At 45.4% G+C, this 21413-nt stretch overlaps 1 protein-coding gene across 3 annotated transcripts in view; it reads left to right on the forward strand.

Moving 5' to 3' along the window:
* Positions 1 to 21413, forward strand: part of LOC115166856 (probable E3 ubiquitin-protein ligase MID2) — a 264554-nt gene that overhangs the window by 186926 nt on the left and 56215 nt on the right. For 2 of the 3 annotated variants that reach the window (XM_029720754.1, XM_029720746.1), the window contains exons 3-4: positions 15135 to 15200; positions 18771 to 18866. In XM_029720754.1, the coding sequence (XP_029576614.1) occupies positions 15135 to 15200; positions 18771 to 18866 (162 nt within the window). The remainder of the gene's footprint in view (positions 1 to 15134; positions 15201 to 18770; positions 18867 to 21413) is intronic. The other variant, XM_029720763.1, reaches the window with a different exon arrangement.

Genomic DNA, 21413 nt, shown 5'->3' on the forward strand with positions numbered 1-21413 from the left:
TCCTCTATTGCGGTCAGAACCTGGGTTCAAATTCTTTCTCTGGGTTTGATGTAACTTGTCTTGCACAATGGAACCAATAGAGTACTGGCAAATCGCAAATGCTCAAATCACATAAAATATTTCAAATAGTATTTGAACCCAGGTCTGATTTGCAGTCACAGGTGTCCTAATAAGCCTCTACTGGTCCCAAACCATGGCATTTTTTTGCCTTTACCTCCCTTATTTCACATCATTTGCTCACATTGTATATAGTCTTATTTTTTTCTACTGCATCATTGATTGTATGTTGTTTTACTCCATGTGTAACTCTGTGTTTTTGTATGTTGTCGAACTGCTTTGCTTTATCTTGGCCAGGTCGCAATTGTAAATGAGAACTTGTTCTCAACTTGCCTACCTGGTTAAATAAAGGTGAAATAAAATAAAAATAAATAAAAAATCCTCACTTCCCTTGGTTCCACCTGTCCATCTGTAGATGGAGCTTTCTATGTTTGAGTTCCAAATGCTACCATTTTCCCTACATAGTGCACTACTAGCAACCATAGGGAAAAGGGTGCCATTTTGGATGCAGCTATATCTGTCCCCAAATGGCAGCAGAGAGGACGCTGTCACCCGGGTCTGGCTAGGTTAAAGGTACAGTAATCACTCCATGGAAGGCAGCAGTGTTTTTATTGAAAATAGAGCCAGTTTTGTTGCTAATAGAGATATTGCTCTGTCCACGTTGTGACTGGTGGACCCAAAAGACACCTCCTCTCACCGTGTGTGTGTGAGTGTGTGTGTGTGTGTGTGTGTGTGTGTGTGTGTGTGTGTGTGTGTGTGTGTGTGTGTGTGTGTGTGTGTGTGTGTGTGTGTGTGTGTGTGTGTGTGTGTGTGTGTATTTGTGTGTGTGTGTGTGTGAACACATGCATGATGCTAGTGGGACACACACAGGCATCACACACACACACACACACACACACACACACACACGTGTGCACGCATTCAGTCAGGCAGCAGGTGGGACCTGTGGTTGTGCTCTGATGCAGCTGTAAGCTGCCTTGGGGGAGGCCCCAGGGACACTGATAGGCCAGATAAAAACGGAAAGGAGTTCATACCGAAAATACACTGGATGGCTTAGTAATAGCTGATGATTACTGTAACCATGGGTAACACTGATGATTACTGTAACCATGGGTAACACTGATGATTACTGTGACGATGGGTAACACTGATGATTACTGTAACCATGGGTAACACTGATGGTTACTGTAACCATGGGTAACACTGATGATTACTGTAACCATGGGTAACACTGATGGTTACTGTAACCATGGGTAACACTGATGATTACTGTAACCATGGGTAACACTGATGATTACTGTGACGATGGGTAACACTGATGATTACTGTGTCGACGAGTAACACTGATGATTACTGTGACGATGGGTAACACTGATGATTACTGTGACGACGAGTAACACTGATGATTACTGTAACCATGGGTAACACTGATCATTACTGTAACCATGGGTAACACTGATCATTACTGTAACCATGGGTAACACTGATGATTACTGTAACCATGGGTAACACTGATGATTACGATCAGTATCAAACAAAATGACACCATTGTGTCAAAAGATAAGAGCTGGATGAAGATCAATACAAAGAAACATGACAAACATTATAGTAATATGTTCATCTGATTAAAATCTCAGAGTAGCAGTATATCCAGGGTTGGGTAGGTTACTTTGTTTTTGGAACAACTTTTTAGTTAGTTATTATTTTTTCACCAGGGTGGGGGGGTTTATAGGTGCAAAAACGATCAAAGAAATGAGTGCAAAGATAACCCCAATCCACCCCCATCCCTCAGTCCCCATCCAACCACCTGCATCCTCCCTCCCCATCCAGAAACCATGTATCCCATCCCTCAGTCCCCACCCAGAAACCATGTATCCCATCCCTCAGTCCCCACCCAGAAACCATGTATCCCATCCCTCAGTCCCCACCCAGAAACCATGTATCCCACCCCTCAGTCCCCACCCAGAAACCATGTATCCCATCCCTCAGTCCCCACCCAGAAACCATGTATCCCATCCCTCAGTCCCCACCCAGAAACCATGTATCCCACCCCTCAGTCCCCACCCAGAAACCATGTATCCTACCCCTCAGTCCCCACCCAGAAACCATGTATCCCATCCCTCAGTCCCCACCCAGAAACCATGTATCCCACCCCTCAGTCCCCACCCAGAAACCATGTATCCCATCCCTCAGTCCCCACCCAGAAACCATGTATCCCACCCCTCAGTCCCCACCCAGAAACCATGTATCCCATCCCTCAGTCCCCACCCAGAAACCATGTATCCCACCCCTCCCTCCCCACCCAGAAACCATGTATCCCATCCCTCAGTCCCCACCCAGAAACCATGTATCCTACCCCTCAGTCCCCACCCAGAAACCATGTATCCCACCCCTCCCTCCCCACCCAGAAACCATGTATCCCATCCCTCAGTCCCCACCCAGAAACCATGTATCCTACCCCTCAGTCCCCACCCAGAAACCATGTATCCCATCCCTCAGTCCCCACCCAGAAACCATGTATCCCACCCCTCAGACCCCACCCAGAAACCATGTATCCCATCCCTCAGTCCCCACCCAGAAACCATGTATCCCACCCCTCAGTCCCCACCCAGAAACCATGTATCCCATCCCTCAGTCCCCACCCAGAAACCATGTATCCCATCCCTCAGTCCCCACCCAGAAACCATGTATCCCATCCCTCAGTCCCCACCCAGAAACCATGTATCCCATCCCTCCCTCCCCACCCAGAAACCATGTATCCCACCCCTCAGTCCCCACCCAGAAACCATGTATCCCATCCCTCAGTCCCCATTCCAGAAACCATGTATCCCACCCCTCAGTCCCCACCCAGAAACCATGTATCCCATCCCTCAGTCCCCACCCAGAAACCATGTATCCCATCCCTCAGACCCCACCCAGAAACCATGTATCCCATCCCTCAGTCCCCACCCAGAAACCATGTATCCCACCCAGAAACCATGTATCCCATCCCTCAGTCCCCACCCAGAAACCATGTATCCGACCCACCCCTCCCTCCCCACCCAGAAACCATGTATCCCACCCCTCAGTCCCCACCCAGAAACCATGTATCCCATCCCTCAGTCCCCACCCAGAAACCATGTATCCCATCCCTCAGACCCCACCCAGAAACCATGTATCCCACCCCTCAGTCCCCACCCAGAAACCATGTATCCCATCCCTCAGTCCCCACCCAGAAACCATGTATCCTACCCAAAAACCATGTATCCCACCCCTCAGTCCCCACCCAGAAACCATGTATCCCATCCCTCAGTCCCCACCCAGAAACCATGTATCCTACCCCTCAGTCCCCACCCAGAAACCATGTATCCCACCCAGAAACCATGTATCCCATCCCTCAGTCCCCACCCAGAAACCATGTATCCGACCCACCCCTCCCTCCCCACCCAGAAACCATGTATCCCACCCCTCAGTCCCCACCCAGAAACCATGTATCCCACCCCTCAGTCCCCACCCAGAAACCATGTATCCCATCCCTCAGACCCCACCCAGAAACCATGTATCCCATCCCTCAGTCCCCACCCAGAAACCATGTATCCCATCCCTCAGTCCCCACCCAGAAACCATGTATCCCATCCCTCAGTCGCCACCCAGAAACCATGTATCCCACCCCTCAGTCCCCACCCAGAAACCATGTATCCCATCCCTCAGTCCCCACCCAGAAACCATGTATCCGACCCACCCCTCCCTCCCCACCCAGAAACCATGTATCCCACCCCTCAGTCCCCACCCAGAAACCATGTATCCCACCCCTCCCTCCCCACCCAGAAACCATGTATCCCACCCCTCAGACCCCACCCAGAAACCATGTATCCCATCCCTCAGTCCCCACCCAGAAACCATGTATCCCATCCCTCCCTCCCTCCCCACCCAGAAACCATGTATCCCACCCCTCAGTCCCCACCCAGAAACCATGTATCCCACCCCTCCCTCCCCACCCAGAAACCATGTATCCCACCCCTCAGACCCCACCCAGAAACCATGTATCCCATCCCTCAGTCCCCACCCAGAAACCATGTATCCCATCCCTCAGTCCCCACCCAGAAACCATGTATCCCATCCCTCCCTCCCTCCCCACCCAGAAACCATGTATCCCACCCCTCAGTCCCCATTCCAGAAACCATGTATCCCATCCCTCAGTCCCCATCCAGAAACCATGTATCCTACCCCTCAGTCCCCACCCAGAAACCATGTATCCCATCCCTCAGTCCCCACCCAGAAACCATGTATCCTACCCCTCAGTCCCCACCCAGAAACCATGTATCCCACCCAGAAACCATGTATCCCATCCCTCAGTCCCCACCCAGAAACCATGTATCCCATCCCTCCCTCCCTCCCCACCCAGAAACCATGTATCCCACCCCTCAGTCCCCACCCAGAAACCATGTATCCCATCCCTCAGTCCCCACCCAGAAACCATGTATCCCACCCCTCAGTCCCCACCCAGAAACCATGTATCCCACCCCTCAGTCCCCACCCAGAAACCATGTATCCCATCCCTCAGTCCCCACCCAGAAACCATGTATCCCACCCCTCCCTCCCCACCCAGAAACCATGTATCCCATCCCTCAGTCCCCACCCAGAAACCATGTATCCCATCCCTCCCTCCCTCCCCACCCAGAAACCATGTATCCCACCCCTCAGTCCCCACCCAGAAACCATGTATCCCATCCCTCAGTCCCCATCCAGAACCCATGTATCCCACCCCTCAGTCCCCACCCAGAAAGCATGTATCCCATCCCTCAGTCCCCATTCCAGAAACCATGTATCCCACCCCTCAGTCCCCACCCAGAAACCATGTATCCTACCCCTCAGTCCCCACCCAGAAACCATGTATCCCACCCAGAAACCATGTATCCCATCCCTCAGTCCCCACCCAGAAACCATGTATCCCATCCCTCAGTCCCCACCCAGAAACCATGTATCCCACCCCTTCCCATCTATCCAGCCCCTGAGTCTCCCCTTACCTTTCCCCCAACCCCCCTGCCTCCCGCCACAACGACCAGAGCACAATACCGCGAAGGATAGGACGTTGCCACGAGCAGCAGATATTGAGATTAGATTTGATTAGATATGTCTTTATTGTCTGATTTTCACAGATATTTTACGTACTAGAAGATGCCGTCTGATAAGGTGAGAGGCATGACATAGTCCAGACACAACATCAAACATCCACATTACTGAAAAGCACAACAAGAATGACAGTTTAAGGACTCTGACCTCTCCCTTCCACATGACATAGCTGTCTCTCCTACACTGAATGTTACACATCCCCTTTAAGGTCTCGAACCTCTCCCTTCCACATGACATAGCTGTCCCTCCTACACTGAATGTTACACATCCCCTTTAAGGACTCTGAACCCTCCCTTTCACATGACATAGCTGTCCCTCCTACACTGAATGTTACACATCCCCTTTAAGGACTCAGACCCCTCCCTTCCACATGACATAGCTGTCCCTCCTACACTGAATGTTACACATCCCCTTTAAGGACTCTGACCTCTCCCTTCCACATGACATAGCTGTCCCTCCGACACTGAATGTTACACATCCCCTTTAAGGACTCTGACCTCTCCATTCCACATGACATAGCTGTCCCTCCTTCACTGAATGTTACACATCCCCTTTAAGGACTCTGAACCCTCCCTTCCACATGACATAGCTGTCCCTCCTACACTGAATGTTACACATCCCCTTTAAGGACTCTGACCTCTCCCTTCCACATGACATAGCTGTCCCTCCTACACTGAATGTTACACATCCCCTTTAAGGACTCTGACCTCTCCCATCCACGTGACATAGCTGTCCCTCCTACACTGAATGTTACACATCCCCTTTAAGGACTCTGACCTCTCCCATCCACGTGACATAGCTGTCCCTCCTACACTGAATGTTACACATCCCCTTTAAGGACTCTGACCTCTCCCATCCACGTGACATAGCTGTCCCTCCTACACTGAATGTTACACATCCCCTTTAAGGACTCTGACCTCTCCCATCCACGTGACATAGCTGTCCCTCCTACACTGAATGTTACACATCCCCTTTAAGGACTCTGACCTCTCCCATCCACGTGACATAGCTGTCCCTCCTACACTGAATGTTACACATCCCTTTAATGTTGCTCGTGGCAAAGTCACCTCCTATATAGTTTACTACTTTGGACCAGAGCCCTATGGGTGTGATCTCTGGGCAAAAGCAGTGCAGTATATAGGGAATGGGTGTCATTTGGGGCGTACCCTCTGTCTGAGTGATCTATATGAGACCAACCGCCAGGGGATATCCTCTGGGACATAAGGCAGAGGGATTCATCTGTGACAGACAGCAAAGCCCTTCAATGTATTTTTAGAAAGGAGAAATTGATAACCAACCACATCATTTGATTCTACAGAATATCCGTAGCCAGCTAATTGTGTTAAGGTCAAATGTAATGTGCAGACAGGCAGACAGGCAGGCTGTCGTGAGTCACTCTGTTGCATCCCAAATGGCACCTGATTCCCTACTTGGTGCACTACTTTTGATCAGGGCACATAGGGATTCGGTCAAAAGTAGTGCACTATATAGGGAAGAGGGTGCAAGTTGGGACACGGACCTTTGTCTGTACCATTTCCCATGGTTGTCAAAATCGAACATGGACGCCACTTAACTCGTTATTGGTGGAAAGAGACAGGACCTATTTCCGCTGAAGTAATTTGTGAATAGTAACCCATTTATAACGCAGTGTCTCTAGTGCTCAGTCAGGGCATGCAGCACACACAGGACTGGGGTCACTGACAATCCATGTAATTCTGCTTAACGGGCCGTCACACCCCGTTATTTGACTCCAGACTCCTTGGTGGAATAAGGATGGGACATAATGTAAATGCTGCTGTAGAAGGTATAATGCAATACTGTATGTTCTATAGGCCTGAACTTTACCCTGAATAATAGCAGGTCTGTACAGTATCTGATGAATAAGACTTTACCCTGAATAATAGCAGGTCTGTACAGTATCTGATGAATAAGACTTTACCCTGATTAATAGCAGGTCTGTACAGTATCTGATGAATAAGACTTAACCCTGATTAATAGCAGGTCTGTACAGTATCTGATGAATAAGACTTTACCCAGAATAATAGCAGGTCTGTACAGTATCTGATGAATAAGACTTTACCCTGATTAATAGCAGGTCTGTACAGTATCTGATGAATAAGACTTTAGCCTGATTAATAGCAGGTCTGTACAGTATCTGATGAATAAGACTTTACCCTGAATAATAGCAGGTCTGTACTGTATCTGATGAATAAGACTTTACCCTGAATAATAGCAGGTCTGTACAGTATCTGATGAATAAGACTTTACCCTGATTAATAGCAGGTCTGTACAGTATCTGATGAATAAGACTTTACCCAGAATAATAGCAGGTCTGTACAGTATCTGATGAATAAGACTTTACCCTGAATAATAGCAGGTCTGTACAGTATCTGATGAATAAGACTTAACTCTGATTAATAGCAGGTCTGTACAGTATCTGATGAATAAGACTTTACCCTGAATAATAGCAGGTCTGTACAGTATCTGATGAATAAGACTTAACCCTGAATAATAGCAGGTCTGTACAGTATCTGATGAATACGACTTTACCCTGAATAATAGCAGGTCTGTACTGTATCTCATTAATAAGACTTTACCCTGAATAATAGCAGGTCTGTACAGTATCTGATGAATAAGACTTAACTCTGATTAATAGCAGGTCTGTACAGTATCTGATGAATAAGACTTTACCCTGAATAATAGCAGGTCTGTACAGTATCTGATGAATAAGACTTTACCCTGATTAATAGCAGGTCTGTACAGTATCTGATGAATAAGACTTTACCCAGAATAATAGCAGGTCTGTACAGTATCTGATGAATAAGACTTTACCCTGATTAATAGCAGGTCTGTACAGTATCTGATGAATAAGACTTTAGCCTGATTAATAGCAGGTCTGTACAGTATCTGATGAATAAGACTTTACCTTGAATAATAGCAGGTCTGTACTGTATCTGATGAATACGACTTTACCCTGAATAATAGCAGGTCTATACAGTATCTGATGAATAAGACTTAACTCTGAATAATAGCAGGTCTGTACAGTATCTGATGAATAAGACTTTACCCTGATTAATAGCAGGTCTGTACTGTATCTGATGAATAAGACTTTACCCTGAATAATAGCAGGTCTGTACAGTATCTGATGAATAAGACTTAACCCTGATTAATAGCAGGTCTGTACAGTATCTGATGAATAAGACTTTACCCTGAATAATAGCAGGTCTGTACTGTATCTGATGAATAAGACTTTACCCTGATTAATAGCAGGTCTGTACTGTATCTGATGAATAAGACTTTACCCTGAATAATAGCAGGTCTGTACAGTATCTGATTAATAGTGTCTAAAGTCTGTTCAGTATTTAAAGACATTTAAATGGGACCTCGTTCCTCAAAAACATCCCAGAGGTCAACTCTGTAAAGCGAGAGGTTTATTTTCTGAGTTCCCAAACTACTAGTTTGGCAGCAACTTAAATCTGACCATGTGACACTCTTTAAAGGCCCTGTGCAGTCAACATTCAGTTTTTCCTGTGTTTTCTAACATAATGTACAACAGTTGATGACATTGTTAAAGTGTTATTTCCTGATAGTTTTTGGTTGAAAATACAATCAACACAGGATCTTCTAATCAGCAGGTTTGTATGGGTGGGAGTTTGGGCTTGCCTGGTGACATCCCCAGGCAGTAGATTGGTTAATAGAACAATAACAAAGATAATTCTAAACCTCTCTGCCAATAACAGCTATACTGAACATGTGTTGGTTTCATGAGCTGAAATAAAAGATCCCAGAAATGTTCCATACTCAAAAAAAGCCTATTTCTCTCAAATTTGTTTACATCCTTGTTAGTGAGAATTTCTCATTTGCCAAGATAATTCATCCACCTGACAGTTGTGGCATATCAAGCTGATTATGGGCAGGAATTAACTACCGGCAAGGAACACGATTGCATTTTATCAATGGAAATTTCAATGCACAGAGATACTGTGACGAGATCCTGAGGCCCATTGTCGTGCCATTCATCCACCGCCATCACCTCATGTTTCAGCATGATCATGCACAGCCCCATGTCGCAAGGAACTGTATAAAATTCCTGGAAGCTAAAAATGTCCCAATTCTTCCATGGCCTACATACTAACCAGACATGACACCCATTGAGCATGTTTGGGATGCTCTGAATCGATGTGTACAACAGTGTGTTCCAGTTCCCGCCAATATCCAGCAACTTCGCACAACCATTGAAGAGGAGTGGGACAACATTCCACAGGCCACAATCAACAGCCTGATCAACTCTATGTGAAGGAGATGTCGCGCTGCATGAGGCAAATGGTGGTCACACCAGATACTGACTGGTTTTCTGATCCACGCCCCTACCTTTTAAAACAAATTGATGCATATCTGTATTCCCAGTGATGTGAAATCCATAGATTAGGGCCTAATGAATGTATTTCAGTTGACTGATTTCCCTATATGAAATGTAACTTAGTAAAATAGTCTCAATTGTTGCTTTTATATTTTTGTTCAGTGTAGTTTTACGTTTTCCCCTCCCCAGTTCAGTCCACTCTCAGACAGTCCAAGCAACATTCTTGCTTGAGAAATAGTTTTTTGCTAAAAAGTTCAAATATTGTTGTCCATTTTAATGGAAAAAATATTACAGTAAGGTACTTAATTGTTACCCAGAAATGATTTAATATTGAGATATAAAACGGCTTCATTGGGTCTTTAAAGGCCCCATGGGAATATTCTGTACAGTAAGTCTGAATATGTCTGAGATCCTCTAATACTCCATTGTGGACGTAATGGAAATGACTGGACTCTGGTCTCTGGTCGCTGGTCTCTGGTCTCTGGTCGCTGGTCGCTGGTCTCTGGTCGCTGGTCGTTGGTCTCTGGTCTCTAGTCGCTGGTCTCTGGTCGCTGGTCGCTGGTCTCTGGTCGCTGGTCTCTGGTCGCTGGTCTCTGGTCGCTGGTCGCTGGTCTCTGGTCGCTGGTCTCTGGTCTCTAGTCGCTGGTCGCTGGTCGCTGGTCTCTGGTCTCTGGTCGCTGGTCTCTGGTCGCTGGTCTCTGGTCTCTGGTCGCTGGTCGCTGGTCTCTGGTCTCTGGTCGCTGGTCGCTGGTCTCTGGTCGCTGGTCTCTGGACGCTGGTCTCTGGACGCTGGTCTCTGGTCGCTGGTCTCTGGACGCTGGTCTCTGGACGCTGGTCTCTGGAGAGGTGGAGTGAGTAACGCTGTAGACATTTGTCTTTTTAGCCTTCACCATGCCTTTGCTTTGATTCCACACGTTGCCTTGGCTTACAACATTGGCATCGTCATTGTATACAGTACAGTCAGTACTCTACTGTATGTTGAACTGAAACATCAACATACTCTCATGTTCAGGACAATATTGAGTCTAAACTATCAGAGAGGGTAAACACTCACAAATCATCATGAATGGCTTAACCAGATTTCCCAGACCAGACTCAAACATAGTCTCTCTTTTAATTGTGTTCCGAGCCTGTCTTGTACCTCCAAATGAAACAGCATTGACTTCTTGTTACCCAGAAACCCTATCAGTCTCAGGAGAGATGTTCTGTGGAATATTATCCTCAGTCAAACCACAGTTCTGTTCCCAGCAGGCTCTGGTTACTCACCACTGACATGTACACACAAACACACACAGTTCTGACGTGAAGCTTTTTGCCATTGTACTTTCTCCAATTTGAGAGGATCTCAAAATAATTAAGGCAACATATTTTGAAGGCTCGGGACATTCTTATTCTGTTGTAGTAGTTGTTGTTCTTGTTCTTGTTATTGTTGTTGTTGTAGTAGTTGTTGTTCTTGTTCTTGTTGTTATTGTAGTTGTTGTTGTTGTTGTTGTTGTTGTTGTAGCTGTTGTAGTTGTTGTTGTTGTAGTTGTTGTTGTTGTTGTTGTTGTTGTTGTTGTTGTTGTTGTAGTTGTTGTAGTAAGTGTTGTAGTTGTTATAGTTGTTGTAGTAGTAGTAGTTGTAGTAGTAGTTGTAGTAGTTGTTCTTGTTGTTGTTCTTGTAGTAGTAGTAGTAGTTGTTGTAGTAGTAGTTGTAGTAGTAGTTGTTGTTGTAGTAAGTGTTGTTGTTCTTGTTGTTGTAGTAAGTGTTGTTGTTGTTGTTCTTGTTGTTGTAGTAAGTGTTGTAGTTGTTGTAGTTGTTGTAGTAGTTCTTGTTGTTAGAGTTTCAGTTTGTTCCCTTAGTTCACTCTCTCTCCTGCAACTCTGTGTGTATAGAGATCCTTGTTGTTCAGGCATTACTGTAGGGTACTAACTCATATGATCAAAGAGGTCTCAATATGTCTAAGAATACACAAAACCTCTTCCTGTTGACCATGTCTGTCTCTTTAAACCATGAAGCTTCTTCCTGTTGACCATGTCTGTCTCTTTAAACCATGAAGCTTCTTCCTGTTGACCATGTCTGTCTCTTTAAACCATGAAGCTTCTTCCTGTGGACCATGTCTGTCTCTTTAAACCACGAAGCTTCTTCCTGTTGTCTGTCTCTTTAAACCATGAAGCTTCTTCCTGTTGACCATGTCTGTCTCTTTAAACCATGAAGCTTCTTCCTGTTGACCATGTCTATGCCAAGAAGCCATGATGCCTGTCTCTATAGATTGTAGCTTAGAGACAAAGCTGTTCTTTTTCATTTCAATAGGTCGGACTCATGCCCTTGTTGTTTACTAAATGAGGGCACTCTAAAGGGACAATACCTGGGAGCGACCAGCATGACGTCATAGTGGGGATGACATAATGCTGCATGATGGACTGTCAGCTGTACGCTGTGACTGTGTTAGACAGGCTTGGCCCCGTCTCTGTGCCGACACTCCTCTCTTCTCTTCTTGTTCAGGCTCTTTAAACACGTGGCTACTGTCGATTTCCACATCCATCAGCTCCCATTGCCTAGCTCGCAGCTCAAGCTGTGTGTTCTTAAAAAAACTCATGCCTTTTGGATCCCACTAATACCAACCAAGAGCCATTACCTCATCTCACTCTCTCTCGTACTGCGTGTCTGCGTGTCTGTCTGTCTGTCTGTCTGTCTGTCTGTCTGTCTGTCCATCTCTCTTTCTCGCTCTCTCTCTCTCTCTCTCTCTCTGGAGACTCAGTCAAGATTTAATCTCTAACAAAACAAACCGAAACAGAGAGATCAGGCTGGGCTGAGAGAGCCTCTCGCTCTCTCTATTTCTCTCTCTCTGACTATTTCTGTCTCTATCTATCGATCTGTCGATCGATCGATATCTCTCTCTCTCTCTCTCTCTTTCTTTCTTTGATGTCTGGTGTCTGCTTTAATGAAAGTGTTATAGACTGGTTCTCTTCTTACCTTGCTGCTGATGCTGCTTATGCACACGCGCATGCACACACACACACACACACACACACACACACACACACACTGCAACTGCCACATGCTGCTAACTGCCTGCCAGGCTAAGGCCAGTACATTGGCACCTCGCTCCAGGCCTTTCTATGTATAAAACTGCTATACACACACTCCTTCCTCCTCTCTGGTCCCGTGGGACAGGCCGCTGTTTTGATGGAAAAATATACATTTGCATTTTTGTCATTTATCAGACGCTCTTAGCCAGAGCAGCTTAGAGGTGCAATTATGGTGAAATGCCTTGCTTAAGGGCACATCAGCAGTTGTTTCACCTATTCGGTGCAGGGATTCAAACCAGCAACCTTTTGGTTACTGGCCTTAACCGCCAGGCTACCTGCCATTTGGAGCACCATCTGCATCCCAAATGGCAACCTATTCCCTACATAGTGCACTTCTTTTGACCAGGGCCCATAGAGCAAGAGGGGCCCATTTGGAATGCTGCCACATTCTTTAATTAATGACCCATCTGTCCTGCTTCCCTGCCATTCCTCTGATGTTTGATCTTCAAACCGATGACACACACCAAATGCTCATCCTGTCTTCCTTCCTGCTTCTTCTGACGCAACTTGCCATGAATTCTAGCAAGCAGTCATTTCACAGTTTCAGGCAGGCATTGGACAGGACAGCAGGACAGGACAGGACCGCAGGACAGGACAGGACAGGACAGCAGGACAGGACAGGACAGCAGAACTCAGGCTCACTGACTCACCTGCACCTCGAAATATTTAGTCACACAGGAAGAGAAGAGAGAAAGAGAGGAGGATTGAGCAGAAGTTAGGTTAACATGTCAGTCGGGAGTATAGCAGACAGACCGGTAAGGCTAACGGGGTTTTTTGTTGCAGACCAGTAAGGCGGTCTGTATGTGTGTGTTTCTAGTGTAGTAGACCTGACAAGTCTATGTGTGTGTTCCTAGTGTAGCAGACCTGACCAGTCTATGTGTGTTCCTAGTGTAGCAGACCTGACCAGTCTATGTGTGTTCCTAGTGTAGTAGACCTGACCAGTCTATGTGTGTGTTTCTAGTGTAGCAGACCTGACCAGTCTATGTGTGTTCCTAGTGTAGCAGACCTGACCAGTCTATGTGTGTTCCTAGTGTAGTAGACCTGACCAGTCTATGTGTGTGTTCCTAGTGTAGTAGACCTGACCAGTCTGTGTGTGTGTTCCTAGTGTAGTAGACCTGACCAGTCTATGTGTGTGTTTCTAGTGTAGTAGACCTGACCAGTCTATGTGTGTGCTCCTAGTGTAGCAGACCTGACCAGTCTATGTGTGTGTTCCTAGTGTAGTAGACCTGACCAGTCTATGTGTGTGTTCCTAGTGTAGCAGACCTGACCAGTCTATGTGTGTTCCTAGTGTAGCAGACCTGACCAGTCTATGTGTGTTCCTAGTGTAGTAGACCTGACCAGTCTATGTGTGTGTTCCTAGTGTAGTAGACCTGACCAGTTTATGTGTGTGTTCCTAGTGTAGCAGACCTGACCAGTCTATGTGTGTTCCTAGTGTAGTAGACCTGACCAGTCTATGTGTGTGTTCCTAGTGTAGTAGACCTGACCAGTCTATGTATGTGTTCCTAGTGTAGTAGACCTGACCAGTCTATGTGTGTTCCTAGTGTAGTAGACCTGACCAGTCTATGTGTGTTCCTAGTGTAGCAGACCTGACCAGTCTATGTGTGTTCCTAGTGTAGTAGACCTGACCAGTCTATGTGTGTGTTCCTAGTGTAGCAGACCTGACCAGTCTATGTGTGTGTTCCTAGTGTAGTAGACCTGACCAGTCTATGTGTGTGTTCCTAGTGTAGTAGACCTGACCAGTCTATGTATGTGTTCCTAGTGTAGTAGACCTGACCAGTCTATGTGTGTGTTCCTAGTGTAGCAGACCTGACCAGTCTATGTGTGTGTTCCTAGTGTAGTAGACCTGACCAGTCTATGTGTGTGTTCCTAGTGTAGTAGACCTGACCAGTCTATGTGTGTGTTCCTAGTGTAGTAGACCTGACCAGTCTATGTGTGTGTTCCTAGTGTAGTAGACCTGACCAGTCTATGTGTGTGTTCCTAGTGTAGTAGACCTGACCAGTCTATGTATGTGTTCCTAGTGTAGTAGACCTGACCAGTCTATGTGTGTGTTCCTAGTGTAGTAGACCTGACCAGTCTATGTGTGTGTTCCTAGTGTAGTAGACCTGACCAGTCTATGTGTGTGTTCCTAGTGTAGTAGACCTGACCAGTCTATGTATGTGTTCCTAGTGTAGTAGACCTGACCAGTCTATGTGTGTGTTCCTAGTGTAGTAGACCTGACCAGTCTATGTGTGTGTTCCTAGTGTAGTAGACCTGACCAGTCTATGTGTGTGTTCCTAGTGTAGTAGACCTGACCAGTCTATGTGTGTGTTCCTAGTGTAGTAGACCTGACCAGTCTATGTGTGTGTTCCTAGTGTAGTAGACCTGACCAGTCTATGTGTGTGTTCCTAGTGTAGTAGACCTGACCAGTCTATGTGTGTTCCTAGTGTAGTAGACCTGACCAGTCTATGTGTGTGTTCCTAGTGTAGTAGACCTGACCAGTCTATGTGTGTGTTCCTAGTGTAGTAGACCTGACCAGTCTATGTGTGTGTTCCTAGGCTTTTCAAGTGAGTCCTGGCAGAGTATCTGACGCAGTAATGGAGGCATCAAAGACAGGCGCTGTGGTGAGTCACCCAATGGTTCGCTTGCCTTTTTACATCACTGTTTCCCTCCCAAATAGCAACCTATTCCCTATATAGTGCACTTCTTTTGAACCAGTGGCCAAGTAGTTCACTATGGAGGGAATAGGGTGCCATTTGGGACGCAGGTAGAGTCCTGGTTGTCCTGGTGTTTGGAGAGGGAGAGGCTCCTGAGACAATGGCCAGGTACGGCCACACAGCCAGGTGGACGTTTGGATTGCCCTTCCTCTCATGCTTCTCATTCACATGCATGTACAGACACCAGCTTCAAAAAATAGCTGTTTTGACTATTCCTCTTTGTTTTGCTGCCTGCGGCCGTTGTTTCTTCCTGTCGTTTCTTCCCGTCGTCGTCGTTGTTGTTGTTTTCTTCTTTGCTACTGCTGCTGCTTAAATTCATGGGCAGCTATGTTCTCTTTCTCTCTTTCTCTCTCTCTCTTTCTCTCTCTCTCGCTCTCTCTCTCTCTCTCATCTATTTATCTCATTTGGCTGTTTCATGTCTGTCAGTGTGTTTTTCAACCATGTCTGCAGTTTTGCGTGCTTTATAAGTATAGTTTTCTCTACTAAAGATAATGTTGTAGAACTTGTTTCAACATGATTAAACATAACTGATGTACTTATCACAGAGTAATGTTGAGCTTTTTTGTTCATTTCTGATGTGGCATTTCTATAATATGACATTTACTTTATAAAGACTAATATACTGGTTACTAACCATTAATATCTCAGCTCAGACAAGCTGCCACATTTAATTATATCATAAAAACAACAACCCTCTGACTGTCAGGGATCTAAACCCTCTGACTAATCCACTAACTGTCTGGGATCTAAACCCTCTGACTAACCCACTAACTGTCTGGGCTCTAAACCCTCTGACTAACCCACTAACTGTCTGGGATATAAACCCTCTGACTAACCCACTAACTGTCTGGGATATAAACCCTCTGACTAACCCACTAACTGTCTGGGATATAAACCCTCTGACTAACCCACTAACTGTCTGGGATCTAAACCCTCTGACTAACCCACTAACTGTCAGAGATATAAACTCTCTGACTAACCCACTAACTGTCTGGGATATAAACCCTCTGACTAACCCACTAGCTGTCTGGGATATAAACCCTCGGACTAACCCACTAGCTGTCTGGGATATAAACCCTCGGACTAACCCACTAACTGTCTGGGCTCTAAACCCTCGGACTAACCCACTAGCTGTCTGGGATATAAACTCTCTCTTGAGTGGTGGATCTCAACCTCACTCATCACTATTGAAGGTTGTGACTGTAGCTGTATAGTATTCTGAATATTTCTACAGAGAACTATTCTAATGTTCTTTCTCTATCTGCTTCAAGGTTATCTTGTGTTATCTGTTATCTCTCAGAACTGAATATTGGCTTTGGTATGGACTGATGATGCTATCTTACAGCGTAAATAGCAGTCGTTTATTGTGGAACTGTAACCTGTAGTTCAGATGGTTTATTGGGAACTGTAACCTGTAGTTCAGATGGTTTATTGGGAACTGTAACCTGTAGTTCAGATGGTTTATTGGGAACTGTAACCTGTAGTTTAGATGGTTTATTGGGAACTGTAACCTGTAGTTCAGATGGTTTATTGTGGAACTGTAATCTGTAGTTCAGATGGTTTATTGTGGAACTGAAACCTGTAGTTCAGATGGTTTATTGGGAACTGTAACCTGTAGTTCAGATGGTTTATTGGGAACTGTAACCTGTAGTTCAGATGGTTTATTGGGAACTGTAACCTGTAGTTCAGATGGTTTATTGTGGAACTGTAACCTGTAGTTCAGATGGTTTATTGGGAACTGTAACCTGTAGTTCAGCAGGTTTATTGTGGAACTGTAACCTGTAGTTCAGATGGTTTATTGGGAACTGTAACCTGTTGTTCAGATGGTTTATTGGGGAACTGTAATCTGTAGTTCAGATGGTTTATTGTGGAACTGAAACCTGTAGTTCAGATGGTTTATTGGGAACTGTAACCTGTAGTTCAGATGGTTTATTGGGAACTGTAACCTGTAGTTCAGATGGTTTATTGGGAACTGTAACCTGTAGTTCAGATGGTTTATTGAGGAACTGTAACCTGTAGTTCAGATGGTTTATTGTGGAACTGTAACCTGTAGTTCAGCAGGTTTATTGTGGAACTGTAACCTGTAGTTCAGCAGGTTTATTGTGGAACTGTAACCTGTAGTTCAGATGGTTTATTGGGAACTGTAACCTGTAGTTCAGATGGTTTATTGGGAACTGTAACCTGTAGTTCAGATGGTTTATTGAGGAACTGTAACCTGTAGTTCAGCAGGTTTATTGTGGAACTGTAACCTGTAGTTCAGATGGTTTATTGGGAACTGTAACCTGTAGTTCAGCAGGTTTATTGTGGAACTGTAACCTGTAGTTCAGATGGTTTATTGGGAACTGTAACCTGTAGTTCAGATGGTTTATTGGGAACTGTAACCTGTAGTTCAGATGGTTTATTGTGGAACTGTAACCTGTAGTTCAGATGGTTTATTGGGAACTATAACCTGTAGTTCAGATGGTTTATTGTGGAACTGTAACCTGTAGTTCAGATGGTTTATTGGGAACTGTAACCTGTAGTTCAGATGGTTTATTGTGGAACTGTAACCTGTAGTTCAGATGGTTTATTGTGGAACTGTAACCTGTAGTTCAGATGGTTTATTGGGAACTGTAACCTGTAGTTCAGATGGTTTATTGGGAACTGTAACCTGTAGTTCAGATGGTTTATTGTGGAACTGTAACCTGTAGTTCAGATGGTTTATTGAGGAACTGTAACCTGTAGTTCAGATGGTTTATTGGGAACTGTAACCTGTAGTTCAGATGGTTTATTGGGAACTATAACCTGTAGTTCAGATGGTTTATTGGGAACTGTAACCTGGAGTTCAGATGGTTTATTGGGGACTATAACCTGTAGTTCTGATGGTAGTGATCAAGATGGTAATTTACATTGTAATAATATTTGTTTAATTTTATTTTCACTGCCCACAATAATCGTAATTACATACATTTGTATGCATGTACATTTACATTTTTTTTGTTTTTGTCATTTAGCAGAAGCTCTTATCCAAAGTGACTTACAGTAGTGAGTTCATACATTTTTCCATATGGGTTCCCCGTGGGTATCGAATCCACAACCCTGGCTTTGCAAGTGCCATGCTCGAGCGACTGAGACCACACGGGACCACACAATATTTGTACAGTATCTTCATCCTGTTTGAAATCCATTGCCATTCACACTCGTTTTAAAGGAAAGACTGATCAACATGACCGTCAACTGTATTGAGTTGATCACCTGCTGGGTGTCGACAAACAGTGGTGATTCTACATGTATAATTGTCAGGAAATGTATTGAAAATGACGGCCGATGTTCTGTGGTCAGAGGCAATAGGATGGCCATCTACTGAACACGGTCAATGTTCCTCTTGGTCTGTTTTCCCCCTTAGAGCAAAGCCAAATTAAAGGTACACCTAGCTATTTCTTCTAGGTTCCCTCCCTCTAATATCTCATTGGCCTGTTCCTCTGCCTATCCCAACAGCAAACCCTGGAGAACAACCTCACCAACCTGGTGAAGAGAAACAGTGAGCTGGAGAACCAGATGGCCAAACTCATCCAGATCTGTCAGCAGGTTGAGGTGAGTCTAGGTGCTGTTGTTGTGACTGTATTACCACCACACCAGCAGTCATGACCTCATTCTCAAATTCCAACATGACCGCTGAGTCACGGTAACCTCCTCTTATGCACTATGGACATGCTTTGGTAGTACCCAACTCGCTAGCTAATGGTCTGGTACACTCAGGGCTCTATTGTCCCTCCATCAGGTCCTAATGGTCTGGTACACTCAGCACTCTATTGTCCCTCCATCAGGTCCTAATGGTCTGGTACACTCAGCACTCTATTGTCCCTCCATCAGGTCCTACTGGTCTGGTACACTCAGGACTCTATTGTCCCTCCATCAGGTCCTAATGGTCTGGTACACTCAGGGCTCTATTGTCCCTCCATCAGGTCCTAATGGTCTGGTACTCTCAGGGCTCTATTGTCCCTCCATCAGGTCCTAATGGTCTGGTACACTCAGGGCTCTATTGTCCCTCCATCAGGTCCTAATGGTCTGGTACACTCAGGGCTCTATTGTCCCTCCATCAGGTCCTAATGGTCTGGTACACTCAGGGCTCTATTGTCCCTCCATCAGGTCCTAATGGTCTGGTACACTCAGCACTCTATTGTCCCTCCATCAGGTCCTAATGGTCTGGTACACTCAGCACTCTATTGTCCCTCCATCAGGTCCTTATGGTCTGGTACACTCAGCACTCTATTGTCCCAATCTAACCACTCAGACATTAATGCAAATGCCACCGAAAATCACTTCAAATACTTATTATCAAGACAGTGTTATGCTTTTAAACTCAGTCAATCAATCAATCAAATGTATTTATTAAGCCCATCTTACATCAGCTGATGTCACAAAGTGCTGTACAGAAACCCAGCCTAAAACCCCAAACAGCAAGCAATGCAGATGTAGGAACGCGGTGGCTAGGACAAACTCCCTAGAAAGGCAGGAACCTGGGAAGAAACCTAGAGAGGAACCAGGCTCTGAGGGTTGGCCAGTCCTCTTCTGGCTGTGCCAGGTGGAGATTATAACAGTACATGGCCAAGATGTTCAAATATTCATAGATGACCAGCAGGGTCAAATAATAATAATCCCAGTGGTTGTCGAGGGTGCAACAGGTCAGCACCTCAAGAGTAAATGTCAGTTGGCTTTTCATAGCCGATCATTCAGAGTTAGAGACAGCAGGTGCGATAGAGAGAGAGTTGAAAACAGCAGGTCTGGGACAGGTAGCACGTCCGGTGAAAAGGTCAAGGTTCCATAGCCACAGGCAGAACAGTTGAAACTGGAGCAGCAGCACGGACAGGTGGACTGGGGACAGCCTAGAGTCATCAGGCCAGGTAGTCCTGAGGCATGGTCCTAGGGCTCAGGTCCTCCGAGAGAAGAGAGAAAAGAGAGAGAGAGAGAGAGAGAGAGGGAGCATACTTAAATTCACAGAAGACACCGGATAAGACAGGAGAAATACTCCAGATATAACAGACTGTTCCTAGCCCCCCGACATAAACTATTGCAGCATAATTACTGGAAGCTGAGACGGGAGGGGTCGGGAGACACTTTGGCCCCGTCCGACGATACCCCCGGACAGGGCCAACCAGGCAGGATATAACCCCACCCTTTTTGCCAAAGCACAGCCCCCCACACCACTAGAGGGACATCTTCAAACCACCAAGTTACTATCCTGAGACAAGGCTGAGTATAGCCCACGAAGATCTCCCCCACGGCACAAACCCGAGGGGGGCGCCAAACCCGGACAGGAAGATCACGTCAGTGACTCAACCCACTCAAGTGACACACCCCTCCTAGGGACGGCATGGAAGAACACCAGTAAGCCAGTGACTCAGCTCCTGTAATAGGGTTAGAGGCAGAGAATCCCAGTGGAGAGAGGGGAACCGGCCAGGCATAGCCTAATAGCCTATCGCATTTTACGCATGGCAGAAAAATATAGATTTAAGATGTCTTTGGTACATAATTGGTCTAGCCTATACTCCAAAATGAAACACATTGTTGTAATGCCTTTGAGTGTAGACTGTATTTTTATGCGTACTGGATGGACTGGTTACCTTACGCTACGCTCCAAACTTTCTATCCATGAGACTGGGAGAGAACGTACAGGCCTTGTCGACGCTGTTGGTTCATTGATTTTACAGGGCGCTTACAGAATTGTAGTGAATTTCTATTAGATTTTTCTTAATAGCCTAGTAATAGGGCATTATTAATGTTTTCGTAATGAATAGGCTGACACATTACCTTTAGCTTCAGAATGATTAATCACTGTGTGTTTCCATCTCCTCTCTCTCCTTCATTCCTCATCAAGGCAAAGGGTGGCTACTTTGAAGAATCTCAAATATAAAATATTTTTGGATTTGTTTAACACTTTTTTGGGGTTACTACATGATTCCATATGTGTTATTTCATAGTGTTGATGTCTTCACCATTATTCTACAATGTAAAAATAAAGAAAAACCCTGTAACGAGTAGGTGTGTGCAAACTTTTGGCTGGTACTCTATATTTACAAATAAAATACAATGGGGATTGGAAAGGATTCAGATAATTACATTGATGGAAGCTACAATCTA

This window comes from Salmo trutta, chromosome 3 (assembly GCF_901001165.1).
Source record: "Salmo trutta chromosome 3, fSalTru1.1, whole genome shotgun sequence".
In the NCBI taxonomy this organism is placed as follows: Eukaryota; Metazoa; Chordata; class Actinopteri; order Salmoniformes; family Salmonidae; genus Salmo; species Salmo trutta.